Consider the following 12,793-nt stretch of genomic DNA (forward strand, 5'->3'; position numbering starts at 1 on the left):
CTCTGGTCTATGAGCAGATCCTGCTCCGGAGACTAAATTAGGGAGGATGTCTGGCTTGGGTGATATTCTTCATTATTTGAATGTCTATAAAGAATATTTATTAAATATTTTTTTCTCTTAAGAACTTTGGGATGCAGCTGCATTTTCTCGCTATTTCCAAGTGTTTGAAGCCTAGCCCACACTGGATTTGTCATTGCAAACACCCTGGAAAATCCTATTTTAATGCAAAGCTGCTCCTCTCTCTGGAAAACTCCTTCTCTTTGGTGACCCTTTGGAAAGCAGAGGGGAGGTAACAAACAGGATGAACTACTGATAAAAGAGCAGGGAAACAAAACGCTTCCCAAGCAGCCTCTCAGCATTCAGAGGAGCGGGGCAGGGGGAAGCAGCAGCCCTGGAGCCCACGAGAGGAAGGACAAGGCTTGCTCAGGCTCCTGCACAAGTGCTGAGCTCGGGTGCTGCCCTGCTCCTCTCCTTGTATGGGCACAAGCAGGGCCTGCCTTGTGCCTATATTTAATTTGCAAAGCAGAAAAAGAATTCTGCCCGCACGCCTCTGCTGCACCGGCCTCTCAGCCTGGGGAAGCTCAGCGGGAGCAGAGCTGGGTGTTTATTAAAATGAAGAATGGCCCTGCTCTCACACAAGCCTCTCCTCAGCGGAGTGAGAGGAACAGGTTTGGGAGCTGCTGCACAGCCCGAGCACCTGTTGGGGGAACGGGGCTGCAGGGCCAGCAGCAGCCTCTGTGCTCCCTGCGCCACATCCCCGGCCTGGCCCCTTCTCCAGCCAGCTCTGGGGCTCTTCCCTGGGCAGCAGCTTCCCCCCAAACCCCAGACCCCAGACCCCAGACCCCAAACCCAAGACCCCAAACCCCAAACCCCACACCCCAAACCCCAGACCCCAAACCCCAGACCCCAGACCCCAAACCCCAAACCCCAGACCCCAGACCCCAAACCCCAAACCCCAGACCCCTGCCCGTGTCTCTGCTGGGGGGCAGGAGGGATGGGGAGGCGCAGGGTGAGCAGGGACTCACTCTGCAGCAGTGCTGGCCCCTGGCAGGGAGCTCTGCCCTGATTCACAACCTCTCCTGCAATGGAAACTCTTCTGGTGCTCCCCAGCCTGCCCAGCCCCGGGTGGGAGCAGCCAGGGAACCCCCAGAGTGAGAGAAAAGAGCCAGGGTGTCCCAGAGCAGAGTGAGACAATCCCACTTTATTGGAAACTCTTGGAGAGTCGGACACTGAAGAACTTGGTTCTGTCAAAGCAGGGTTTGTACAACAGCAACAGGGAACACAACAGGAGATGGGGCACTGAACTTTGCATCCGGGTGAAAATCCAACAAGGAACTTCAGCAGTGCTGTACCTGGAACAACCCACAGGGACGAGGGAAGGGGAAGGGGCAAAGCCACCGAGACCCCCGGTCACAAACCCCCTGTAAGGAGCCTTGTGCCCCTGCTTTGGCTGGCAGGGGAGGCAGAGATGCTGGCAGGGCACCAGGGACACAGTTTAAGGGGAAACCCCCCAAAGCTGGGGGTTTGCCCCCCACTCAGCAATTGTTCAAGTCTTATAAATTCAAACTTATTTCTTTCCATTTAAATAACAAGTGCTTCAGGTACAAGGCTTGGGATGCCTGGTTTGTAACCCAGTTTCAAGTGCACACAAGCAGGAATAGATTTTTTTAACAAAATTATATATATATATATATTTGCACACTCATACACACACATGCACACCGTGGATTTTGTGCTGCACCATTGAGCTGGAGATGATGGAATGGGCCTGGCACCAGGAGCTGCTCACCTGTGGCACCACTCACCATAAAGCTGCTAAAGATTTGCATTATTTTTGCCAATATTGGTCCCCAAAGGTCTCCCCACGTGGGGCTGCACCAGCTGCTGCTCAGGCAGTCCCTGAAGCTGTAGTTGTCCAGAAAATTCCATGTGCAGCACGTTCTGCAGGATCCTCTCCTGTCCCTGTGGAGAGCTCAGAGTCCCCTGAGCAGGTGGGTAGCCCTGGGTGGGTGTGGAGATGCTGGGCAGGGCAAGCTCACACCCACACAGCCGTGTTGATGTCAAAGCCCTGGCTGTAGTCTCTGGGGTCGGGCACTTTCCTGGTGCCCATTTTGGGGTGCTCACCATGGCTCTCTGCCCTTGGGCACCTCTCTGCTTTGCTGTGATGGCTCTGCAGGTTCCCGTGAAGGGGCAGGTAAAACGTCCCCTTGAGTTTGTTGATCTTTTTGGACCTCTTGGAGATCTGGGGCCGTTTGTCCTCAGGAGGGAGCCAGCAAGGCTTCTCCTTGAGCAGCCTGTCGCGGTCCGGCCGGACGCTCCTCAGGAACTTCTTGAAGATGTTGGCTGTGAGGGAGAACTTCCTGCAGAGCTCCTGGGACCTGCTCGCGGACAGGGACCCCTCGCCCTTCTCCCCCTTCTTGTCCAGCTCGGGCAGGTCCAGCCAGTTGCCCACCAGGTCTGCGAAGATGTTGTCGCCCAGCACCAGCGGCTGCCGGTTCCTGCTCTGCGACATCAGGGACGAGGTCCAGTCGTGGCCATCGTCGCAGCCCGGGCACTCCCGGCACGGCGGCCGTGCCCCAGCCGTGCCCTGGCCGGGCTCCGGCGCCCGGGGCACCCAGCAAGGTCCTTGAGGGGGGCACACGGCCTCCCTGCAGAGGCTCTGTGAGCAGCAGGGACCGTCTGCAGGCCGCTGGCTCTCTGGGGCCGCAGCAGGCTGGCGCGGGCCGGCTGGCTGCGGCACGGGACACGCCGGGCGTGGGGGGCAGCGTCCCCGGGCGTCCCCCGGCCGTGGCTCCTGCCCCGCGGGGCTGCGGCGCCCCGAGAGCTCCAGGTGCTCCAGGGCCGTCTGCACCTGCAGCAGCTTCAGCTCCTGCAGGGCGCCCATCATGCAGTTCATCTGCTCGTGCAGCCCGTCACCCACCTCCTTCATGGACAGCTGCCAAGGGAAGAGCACAGCGCGTCAGGGGCCCCGGGGTCAGGGGCCCTGTGGGTCAGTGTCCCCAGTAGGGTCCCCATGGGTTGGGGTCCCCAGCAGTGTCTCTGTGGGTCAGGGTCCCTGGGGGTCAGGGACTCAGCAGGGTCCCCATGGGTCAGGGTCACCATGGGTCAGATTCCCCACTGGGTCAGGGTCCCCAGCAGTGTCCCTGTGGGGCAGGGTCCCCAGCAGGGTCCCCATGGGTCAGGGTCCCCAGCAGTGTCTCTGTGGGTCAGGGTCCCCGGGGGTCAGGGACCCAGCAGGGTCCCCATGGGTCAGGGTCACCATGGGTCAGATTCCCCACTGGGTCAGGGTCCCCAGCAGTGTCCCTGTGGGTCAGGGTCCCCAGCAGTGTCCCCAGTAGGGTCCCCATGGGTCAGGGTCCCTGGCAGTGTCCCTGTGGGTCAGGGTCCCTGTGGGTCAGGGTACCGGGGGTGAGGGTCCCCAGCAGTGTCCCCAGTAGGATCCCCATGGGTCAGGGTCCCCAGCAGTGTCCCTGTGGGTCAGGGTCCCTGTGGGTCAGGGTACCGGGGGTCAGGGTCCCCAGCAGTGTCCCCAGTAGGGTCCCCATGGGTCAGGGTCCCTGGCAGTGTCCCTGTGGGTCAGGGTCCCTGTGGGTCAGGGTACCGGGGGTGAGGGTCCCCAGCAGTGTCCCCAGTAGGATCCCCATGGGTCAGGGTCCCCAGCAGTGTCCCTGTGGGTCAGGGTCCCTGTGGGTCAGGGTACCGGGGGTCAGGGTCCCCAGCAGTGTCCCCAGTAGGATCCCCATGGGTCAGGGTCCCCAGCAGTGTCCCTGTGGGTCAGGGTCCCTGTGGGTCAGGGTACCGGGGGTCAGGGTCCCCAGCAGTGTCCCCAGTAGGATCCCCATGGGTCAGGGTCCCCAGCAGTGTCCCTGTGGGTCAGGGTCCCTGTGGGTCAGGGTACCGGGGGTCAGGGTCCCCAGCAGTGTCCCCAGGGCAGCACGGGGCAGCAGAGCAGGGCTGAGCCGCTCTCTGGGCCATGCCCTCCCTCCTGACCACCTCTGCCACCCATCCCACCTGCACTGCACCCACTTCAGCCAACAGCACTCTGATTCTCCTCAGATTTTTCTAGGAGTGTCCCTCTACGATTAAGAGGAGCTGACAGAAGTGGATTGTTTGACCTGACAACAAAAATAAAGAGTTTGGGTTTCCATTAATCGCTTGGCAGAAGCCCAAGGTGTAGAACTATGAATGGTTTTGGCTGCCACCAGTTTTAGAATATTCTTGTGCTTTTGAGTCTTCTGTGCCCTGTCACCAGCTGAAATCAGGAGCCAGAGCACAGCCTTGCTTCCTTACCTGAAGTGCTCAAGTAGATTAAAAATAAACCCCAGGAAGAATTAAATTGTTACTCCATAACCCCTCTCCAGCTCTCAATGCCCTCAGCACAGGCACCTCCTGCTAGAGGACAATCAAAGACATTTCAATGCGCTGGAAATTTTGCACAGAACAACCAACAAACTCCAGGATTACTTACATTCAATCAGGAATTCTTTGATTCCCAGGCTAGGACCTTTAGTAGCAGTTCTGCTTCATCCCTGAACCTCACTACAAAGATTGAACTTTCTACACCAGGCTTAAAATAAGCAAGTTATTCTCCAGAGCTTCCCAACTCCCCCTCCTCTTTCGCTCTGCTGCTTTCTCTCTCTCATGCAGGGTCTGGATCACATTCCCCAAGCAGCACCAGGAAACAAACGGGCTCCACTTCCCAACAGCTGCCACTGAGTCATTTTTAGCAGGAGGGGAGTGGGAAGGGGCAGGAGAGGGGAGGGACAGAGGGGCTGGAGTGAGGCCGTGCCACTCTGGCTGAGGTGGTTTGCAGAGATTGCCCGTGCAGGGAGGCTCCAGCCTACGCTGTCACCAGCACTTTAAAAAGCTCATCACCATTTTTTTGTACAGCAACAGATCTCAAGATCAGGGTGAAAAAGGCCAGCTTTTTCTGTTATTCCTATGTTCAGCTTTACATTACCAAGCTTTATTTTCTACATGTCCTTCATTTTAAGTAAGCTGGTTGAATTACTCGCTCTATTTCCATCTCTGTACGTGGAGCTGAGCAGCGAGGAAGAGCAGCCATCAGAGAACTGCGACAGCCCAGCTCTCTAAGGGGAAACTGCTCAACAGTTTCTGACCACAAATCCCCATTTCAAACCCCAGAACCTAGAACTAAACTCACCAGCAGGTTACAGCCATTTTTCAGAGCTTTTCTCTCAAGGAACTTGTTTATCACCCAGAATGAGCACACAGCTACAAAGACACAGAAAATCTGTGCTCAGCTTCCTGATTCCACTACCCAGAGCCTCCAGCTATGGCATTTCTTAACATCAGCAAATAAACCCCTGCTGCAGACGTGCAAATAATGTCCCAGCTGCAGGAGCCTCACCGCGCTCCTGTTCCCACTCCGAGCTGGGGCCAGCCTCAGGCAGAACTGCACCTTACCTCTCCAGATCTGCTGAGATGCTGCTCCTCCTAACCTTCCTTGCCTTATTAATGGCAGTCTGGTTTATCTGGGGCTTTGGAAGAAGCTGGATTTGGAGCCAGCCTGGCCCCTCATTGGCCATTCCCACCAAATCCCCCGGCGCAGTAATCGTGCCCTGGGGAGCGCAGGGTCCTGCCCTGGCCCCGGCTCTGCCACCCCCCTGGCATCTGCCCTGCAATGCCCCCGGCCCCAGGGAGCTGTGCCGGGCCAGCCCGGGGAGCATTAACCCTTCCTGGGCAGCGCTGAGCAGCGCTGGGCTCCCTGCTCACAGGCAGGGCCAGCCGGCCCAGGGAACAGCCCGGGCCCAAGGGCAGCAGCCCCGGGTGCTTTGTCTCCTCCTGAACACAGCACCGGGGCTGCCAAGGCTGGGCCAGCACCAGCCGGGGCAGCTGAACTGCTGCAGAGGAGGAGGGGATGTTCTCCTGTGTGGGACGGAGTCCTGGGGGTCCTGGGCTGAGCCCTGGCAGCAGGAGGAGAGGAGGCTTTGGCTCCCTTGGTTCCCTGCCCTGGCACGGGAACCCCACCCTCCAGCAATGGGAACCCCACCAGCAGCGACTGAGCTCTCAACTCTTGAGACTTCCAACCCTGCTGGCAAACACTGCTGGGATTTTGGGTTGTGCAAGCTAAAAAATGAAGCAAACCAACCCCCTCTGCTTTATCTGTTGCTCTTCTTGGTATCTGCTCGGTCTTTTACAGAACTGGAGAGAGAGGGAAGCCCAGCCCAAAGTGAAGTCACTGCCTGGTGACCAAGCAGCCTGCGGGGCTTGGATTCCATCCACCTGCAATTAAGAGCACTCACCTTGGAAAGAAAATTCTGGAGGGAAAATAAACCTTCCCCAGTGTCTAACTGCCAGCCTCTCCTCCTTGGCAAGATCTCAGCTCTCCCAAGTTCAGACTGGCTTCCCTGAGACTCTCCAGAAAAAGAACAATGTCCCAGAGAAGAGAGCTCACCCCGGCAGAGGGTCAGGACTGAACTGCCTGGTCTGTGAGAAGAAAAAGGGATTCTGCAAAAAATCAGCAGATTGGGCTGGGAATCAGATGGATGCACTGCTGGAGGCGATGGAAACTGCAGGCTGAAGGGACAGCCCTGGTAGCCCCACTGGCTCTGGGTCACACACTTCATGCAGGGGGAACTCAGATTTGTGTCCCAGGCTGTCTCACCTGAGACACTCAGCCCCTCAACAGAAGTGGTGGTTTGGCTTCTCTGCTTCCAAAAAAAGCCTTCTTAGAACCATGACAACTTGTAGATATCCAAATCCACCTCTATAAACCAGTTAAAAATCAGATGCCTCAAATTAAATCTCATTATTCCTGAAACTTTTGCAATCCCTAAAAATTGGCATGAAAAATTTGGTGTCTGATTCTGCACAAGCCAACTCATGCCTTTTAAAGCAAGACAAGTACTCACAGGGCCGTGCTCCCCTTCGGTGCCTGGTGTGTGATGGGAGAGGCTCCTTCCTGCAGCTCTGGGTGTTACCTGGCTCAGCCCTCCTGTGCAGGTGGGAGCCAGGCAGCTCTGCCTCAGTGCTCCTCCAAAGCAAAGCTCATTCACACTACAGACACCCCAAGCACTGAAAACTGAAGTGCAAAATTCAGCTCTCTGCATTCCCAGCCCGGCCCCAGCTCTGTGCTGCTGATGCAGAGGAAAAGCCCAGGCACCCCAGCTCCAGCACAGGGCTGGAAGAAGAGCCCTGAGTGTGTTGGTCACAGCCAGGAGGAAGACAGATGTCCAGCTCTTAGGGAAAAGAAATGCACACAGAGGAAGTTATTGCTAAGAGGACAGGAAAGAACAAATGGCAAATAGTTCTTAATAATAGTTCTGATGGGCAACAGAGCCAGCACCAAACAATTGGTATTTAAAGCAGATGACATAAGAGAGACTGAAATTATTTTAGAACTGCTGAGCTGATCATATTGTTTCTGTGTTTCCCTTTGGGTCACTAACTGGATTAATCTCCTGCAAGCCTGCAGTTGTGGCTGGGCATGGCCTTGCTGCACACAGATCTCACACAGAGCTCTCTCCAGCCCCTCACTCCACCTTCCTTTTCCTTCCCCTGGCGCATGCCAAGGGCCTGCAGTTGTCTTTCAGTCCTTGCACTCTATCACAATAACTCCAAGTCTCTCTTTTACCTTGACTTCCCAGGGTAGGTGTGCGTGAGGATGCTGACTGTGAGCTCACAGTTCATCTGAAAGAGGAAGGATGCTGAAGCTGAACCAGAGACTCCCCCTCACAACAGTTTCAACAGACCCTAAGCAGATGTTAACCTTGACAGATGTGGTTCACACCACTCCATTACCCACCTTCCTTCCCACTGCAAGGATATTGTTTGTGCTTCCCAGTCACACTCCCTGTGTTTAAAGGCAAATCAGAAAAATCAATTCTCCTCAACAGGAGAAAAATGGGCCAATGCTAACTCCAGTCTTCAGATTTCCCTCACAACCCAAGGAGTAGAGAGACCACAGGCCTTGATGGACAGAGTGGCCACCAAAGATGATGGTTAGATGTGTCAGTTCTCAGCCCAGACCCGCTGTCCTGGGAATCTGCTCTTTAACGTTCCTGATTATGTGAAACTGGGAGTCTGAAAAAATCCACCCTCATCTTCAGGTGACTGCTCTGGAAATAACCCAGAGGACAAAGCCTGTGGCCGCCTTCTCTCCCCAGTTAAACACGACAGGACATCTGCTGCCAAGTCACTCCTTTGCACCTTCCCCTCAGAACACCAAGGAACGGGATCTGTGACACCTCCCACCCTCTGCTCTGCCTCCAGCACCAGGGGCGAGGTCACCCAAGAAGGGACCTGCACCACTGGGAGCTGCCTGTTCCCACTGCAGGGGCTGCAGCAGCGGCACGGGACCCTCGGGGCTGCCACTCGTGCCTGGCAGGCTGCACAGCACCCGAGCTGCCCTGCAGAGAGAGCAGGAAGGAAAACACAGCGCATCCCTCGGGGCGTGCCACAGACACCGCAATAGCACCGGTGTCAGACAGAGTCAAAATAATTGGCTGTATTTGCACTCGGACCGAATGTTCTGTTCCTGCAGGATATTCATAGCAAGAAACATTGTCTACTCTATCAAACTCAGTCGTTCGATGCGTTTATGACAAATGTGCAGGAAGAACATTAAAAGTTCCAGTCAGAGTGGTGACTGAAATACTTTTCCTCCCAGAAGAAAGCAACAGAAAGCCCAGACATATCCTGGATTCATCTGCAAGACCAAAACATGCCAAATAAAGTTACAGGCACAGCCAGGTAAGGTCAGCAGCACAGCTAGCGTGGCAGTGCCCCTGGCCTGCTACAGGCACACAACCCCACGTGCCAGACGAACCTGCCCCATGGACTCAGCAGCCCCAGACAGAAAACAATGATTTATTCTACCTGAGCCCCTGCTCCATCCCACAGACCATGGGTGGTGCTGCTGCAGATCAGTGCAAACTGGTGTCTGAGAGTGCAGGCAGGCACTGCCATGTGCAGCACAGAAATAAACTCCTCCCTGCCAATTCCCCAGCCAGACAGCTCCTGTTAAATCTGAGCCTTCAGCTGGGATAACTCTGTGACTCGGGAGCAGCACAGCTCTGCTGTGCCTCAGGACAACGCTTGCAGATCCCAAATGCAGGCAAAGGCTTTGGGGACGGGGATTAATGGCAGGAGTGGCACCCTCCCAAGCTCTGGGGCACATTTCACAAGTGCCAGGGAAGCACAGATGAGTGCAGGAGCGCAGCCCATTCCATCTCCAGGCCTGGAAACCAGCGCTGCACACTCCCACCAGCCACAGTGCATCCATAAATCTCCAGGGCCTTCCAGAATAAAAGGTCCCAAGCGTTTCCTGGAGCGGGCTGAGGTGCAGAGAGCTGGCACAGCCCTGGGGAAAGGCTGCCCGGGCCGAGGGTGCCCTGCTCCCCGGGGATGAATGGCTGTGTCAGCTGAGGCTCCCCAGCCACTGCTGTGGAAGCTTCTGAATGAATCCCACTCAAAGGGACACCACACATGCCAGAAACGATCAGCTTACAATGGAAAACAGGCGGCTGCAACGGGAGAGCTCTCCTCACTGCCTGAAAGGGGTCAGATTGATCCTCGGGAGCCCTGGCACAGCTTCCCCAGAGGAAATGGGACGAGCAGGGCAGTGCCCCTCTCGCTGCTCGCTGCCTGGCACAGCAGCACAGGTGACACAGGTGACACACGGGGGCCCACAGCAGCCCCAGCCATTCAATGTGGTTTTAATAAACAAAGCAAGGGAAAGGAAAAGCAGAGCTGGAATCCTCCTGTCTCACACTGCTGGGGGATTGAGTTGCATGGAAGATAACCTTTCCTTGGGAACTGGGAGCTGTGCCAGCATCCACTATTTTTTGAGAAAATCCCCTCCTCAAAACTGGCCAAAAGTCCGGTTTACCAAACCAGAGGCTGCCTGCACTGAGCCAAACTGAACTTGTGCTAATGGGACAGTCTCTAACCCCAGCGTGTGACACTGAGCAGCCCTAGAAAGCCTGGCTCCTCACAGAGGGAGCTCTGCAGAACCTCCCTGCACACCAGGGCCGCTCCTTGGCCACAGCACAGCCTGGGGTGTCCCTACAAGCACGGGGATGCCGGGGGCTGGGCTCCCCTGTGCCCCGCTGGCTCCAAGGCGGCCAAAGCCATCCCCACGTTCCTGCCCACGTCCTGTGGCTGTGCAGCAGCCGAGGCTGGCAGGAGCTGCCCGGCAGCGAGGCAGAGGCAGAGCAGCAGCTGCCCAGCCCCGCTCCCACTGCCCGCGGTGCAGATGGGCCCAGCTGCGCCCCGGGCTGCTCCTGCCCTTTACACAAACGCTCCTCTCTTTCCATTCCGGGCTGCAGGGACAGAAGGGATTTTGACAGGCTGGAATCGCTCAGGACAGCACCGAGGGCTGTCTCAGTCGCTGCAGCTCCCACTGTCCCTGCAGCTGGCTCAGCAGGGAGGAGGAGGAGGAGGAGGAGGAGGAGGAGGAGGAGAGCCCAGCTCTGTCCAGCTGCACCCTGCGGATGTCCCGAGAGCCGCTCTCGCCGCGCTGGGATCACCCGTGTGGAAGGAAGTTCTGAACAACAAACCCGGGCTGTGGGAGGGGGAACCAGTGGGACTGCTGAACACCAAATGTACAGAGACCCAGGCTGCTCCACGGAGACCCAGGCTGCTCCCAGGCAAGTCTCAACTCGCCCGGCTGAAGGTGACAACTGCCCCTTCCCAGTGCTGCAAGCCAAGCACACACAGATTTATGCCAGGCTACGTCAGGGTTTATTAATATAATAAAAACTGTCGCATTTTTACAATTAAAAAAATAAATTCCCGCATTATAGCAAGGACTGAACAAAGCCAGAATTTTCTCATTTAAAGTATTTTTTTTCTGGCTTTCATATTAAGTGTGAGGGATGTCCCTTTCTGTTGAATATATTGACTCTTCAGAAGTTGTGTTCTGCACTACAAGACAGGCATGTTTTAGACTGAGAGGTGCAATGTTTAGACTCCTCTACAAAAGTGTTGCTCAGCTAACAAAACCGATTTGGTTAGAAGACAAAACACAGATTTCGGAACCTTATTCTTAGGATGTTCTTCTGGAAGCTATTCCTTCTCCCATCTCACCTCCCAGCTCAGATTTTCAAGGGCTGTCAGATTATTCTGTACATGCCCCGGTTGGCAGTTTGCATTTCGTTCATCACACTCAGGGCACAGCACACCAGTGACTCCCATTTTCCTTTGTTTTAGTTTGTCTTTCACCTCCTGTGTTTGCTGGGGAAACACGGGGAACGGCAGCAGGTTAAATGTCACTGCTGCCACATTATTCGGGAGCACAAGGCACTGCCCCAGCCCGTGTTTCACAAGACACGGGGATGTGGAGCAGCACGGGGCTCTGCAGCCCCGGCTCTGCCCTGGGCACAGCTGGAGCTCTGCCGGCTCCTCAGGGACAGGGTTACACACTGAGCGCTTCCTGCAGTGCGGGCGCTGCGCTGGGAGCACGAACCCGGCTGAAATCGCCTCGCTCCGGTCCGTGCCGGGAGCTTCTGCCATTCAGAAACTTCACCCACCCGCTCCCGCTCTGCCTTGTCTTCCCCTTTTGTTCTCATTATCTCTTTATCAGGATAAGGCAGACTCCGAGCCAGAGCCGCTGGAACCCTGTTTTGGGGAGTATCAGCTCCTGCTGCCCAGCACCGCAGGCAGCCCCAGAGCAGCAGCAAAACCTCCGGGCTGCTGGACAAGCCCCAGCAAGCCCCGGGACTGGGGTCACCCCCGAGCAGGAGCGGCAGGAGGGCGAAAACACCGCTCCTTTCCGACAAAGCCTTTCCTACTAAACAAGTATTTTCACAGGCTACCGGAGGTGCCGGCGCGCTCTCTTTAGAGCCTTTTGATTCCCAGAAAGTTGCTCCTATCCATCTCTGTGGCTGCTTCCCTGATTTCTGACCCGTGCCGGCAGCTTGTTCCTAAAGCCCCCGCAGGCCCCCGCCGCGGTTTCTCTCCGATAGACGGACGGACCCCGACCCACAACCGGGACCTGCCCCTGCTCACGGGGATGGCAGCGGCGGGACCCCGACCCACAACCGGGACCTGCCCTTGTTCATAGCACCGGGAGCGCCGGGACCCTGACCCACAACCGGGACCTGCCCCTGCTCACGGGGATGGCAGCGGCGGGACCCTGACCCACAACCGGGACCTGCCCCTGCTCACGGGGATGGCAGCGGCGGGACCCCGACCCATAACGGGGCCCTGTGCGAAGCCGCCCCGCGGGTGCCCCGACCCCCGGCCCTTACCAGCTCCTGCCGCAGGCGCCGCAGGTGCTGCTCCATGGCCCGGCTCGGCGCGGGGCCGCCGCGGGAGGGGAGGAGCGGGGGCAGTCCGGGGGCTGTCCGGGGGCTGTCCGGGGCTGTCCGGGGGCTGTCCGGGGCAGTCCGGGGGCTGTCCGGGGGCTGTCCGGGGCTGTCCGATGTCCGTGGGCTGTCCGAGGGATGTCCGATGTCCGTGGGCTGTCCGTGGCTGTCCGATGTCCGTGGCTGCCCGTGGCTGCCCGGTGCCCGTGGCTGTCCGGGGCTGTCCGATGTCCGTGGCTGCCCGTGGCTGCCCGGTGTCCGGGGCCGTCCGGCGGGGCAGGCGCGGGGCAGGCGCGCAGCGCGGGGCAGGCGGGGCCGCGTGTGCGGGCTGCGGGGCGGGGGCTGCGGGGCGGGGGCAGCCGCATCCCCCGGCCCGGCCCCGGGGCCGCAGCGCTGCTGGAGGCGGCGGGCGCTCCTCCCGACCGGCCCCGCGCTCCGCCCGCCCCCGCTCCCCGCCGGAGTTGGCGGCTGGAGTTGGTGGCGCTCCGCGCTCCGCACGTCGCTCCGCGGGCGCGGACCAC

The 12,793-nt window shown here is 57.7% G+C and overlaps 1 protein-coding gene across 1 annotated transcript; it reads right to left on the reverse strand.

The window, feature by feature from the left end:
• Positions 1–1,181: 1,181 nt before the first annotated feature.
• Positions 1,182–12,448, reverse strand: INKA2 (inka box actin regulator 2). Its single transcript, XM_036398428.2, has 2 exons — positions 12,216–12,448; positions 1,182–2,935 (listed from the first exon to the last, which is right to left on the reverse strand). The coding sequence occupies exons 1-2, from the start codon at positions 12,249–12,251 to the stop codon at positions 2,036–2,038; spliced, it is 936 nt and encodes a 311-aa protein (XP_036254321.1). The 5' UTR covers positions 12,252–12,448; the 3' UTR covers positions 1,182–2,035.
• Positions 12,449–12,793: the final 345 nt, after the last annotated feature.

The sequence above is a fragment of the Molothrus ater genome, chromosome 25 (genome assembly GCF_012460135.2).
Source record: "Molothrus ater isolate BHLD 08-10-18 breed brown headed cowbird chromosome 25, BPBGC_Mater_1.1, whole genome shotgun sequence".
NCBI lineage: Eukaryota > Metazoa > Chordata > Aves > Passeriformes > Icteridae > Molothrus > Molothrus ater.

What these genes read in the sequence shown, in the direction of transcription:
- INKA2 (XM_036398428.2), bottom strand. Translation starts at nt 12,251, where the DNA reads ATGGAGCAGCACCTGCGGCGCCTGCGGCAGGAGCTG. An exon ending in GGCGCCTGCGGCAGGAGCTG is followed by an intron (nt 2,936 to 12,215) that starts GTAAGGGCCGGG and finishes TTCCCTTGGCAG; the next exon opens with CTGTCCATGAAGGAGGTGGG.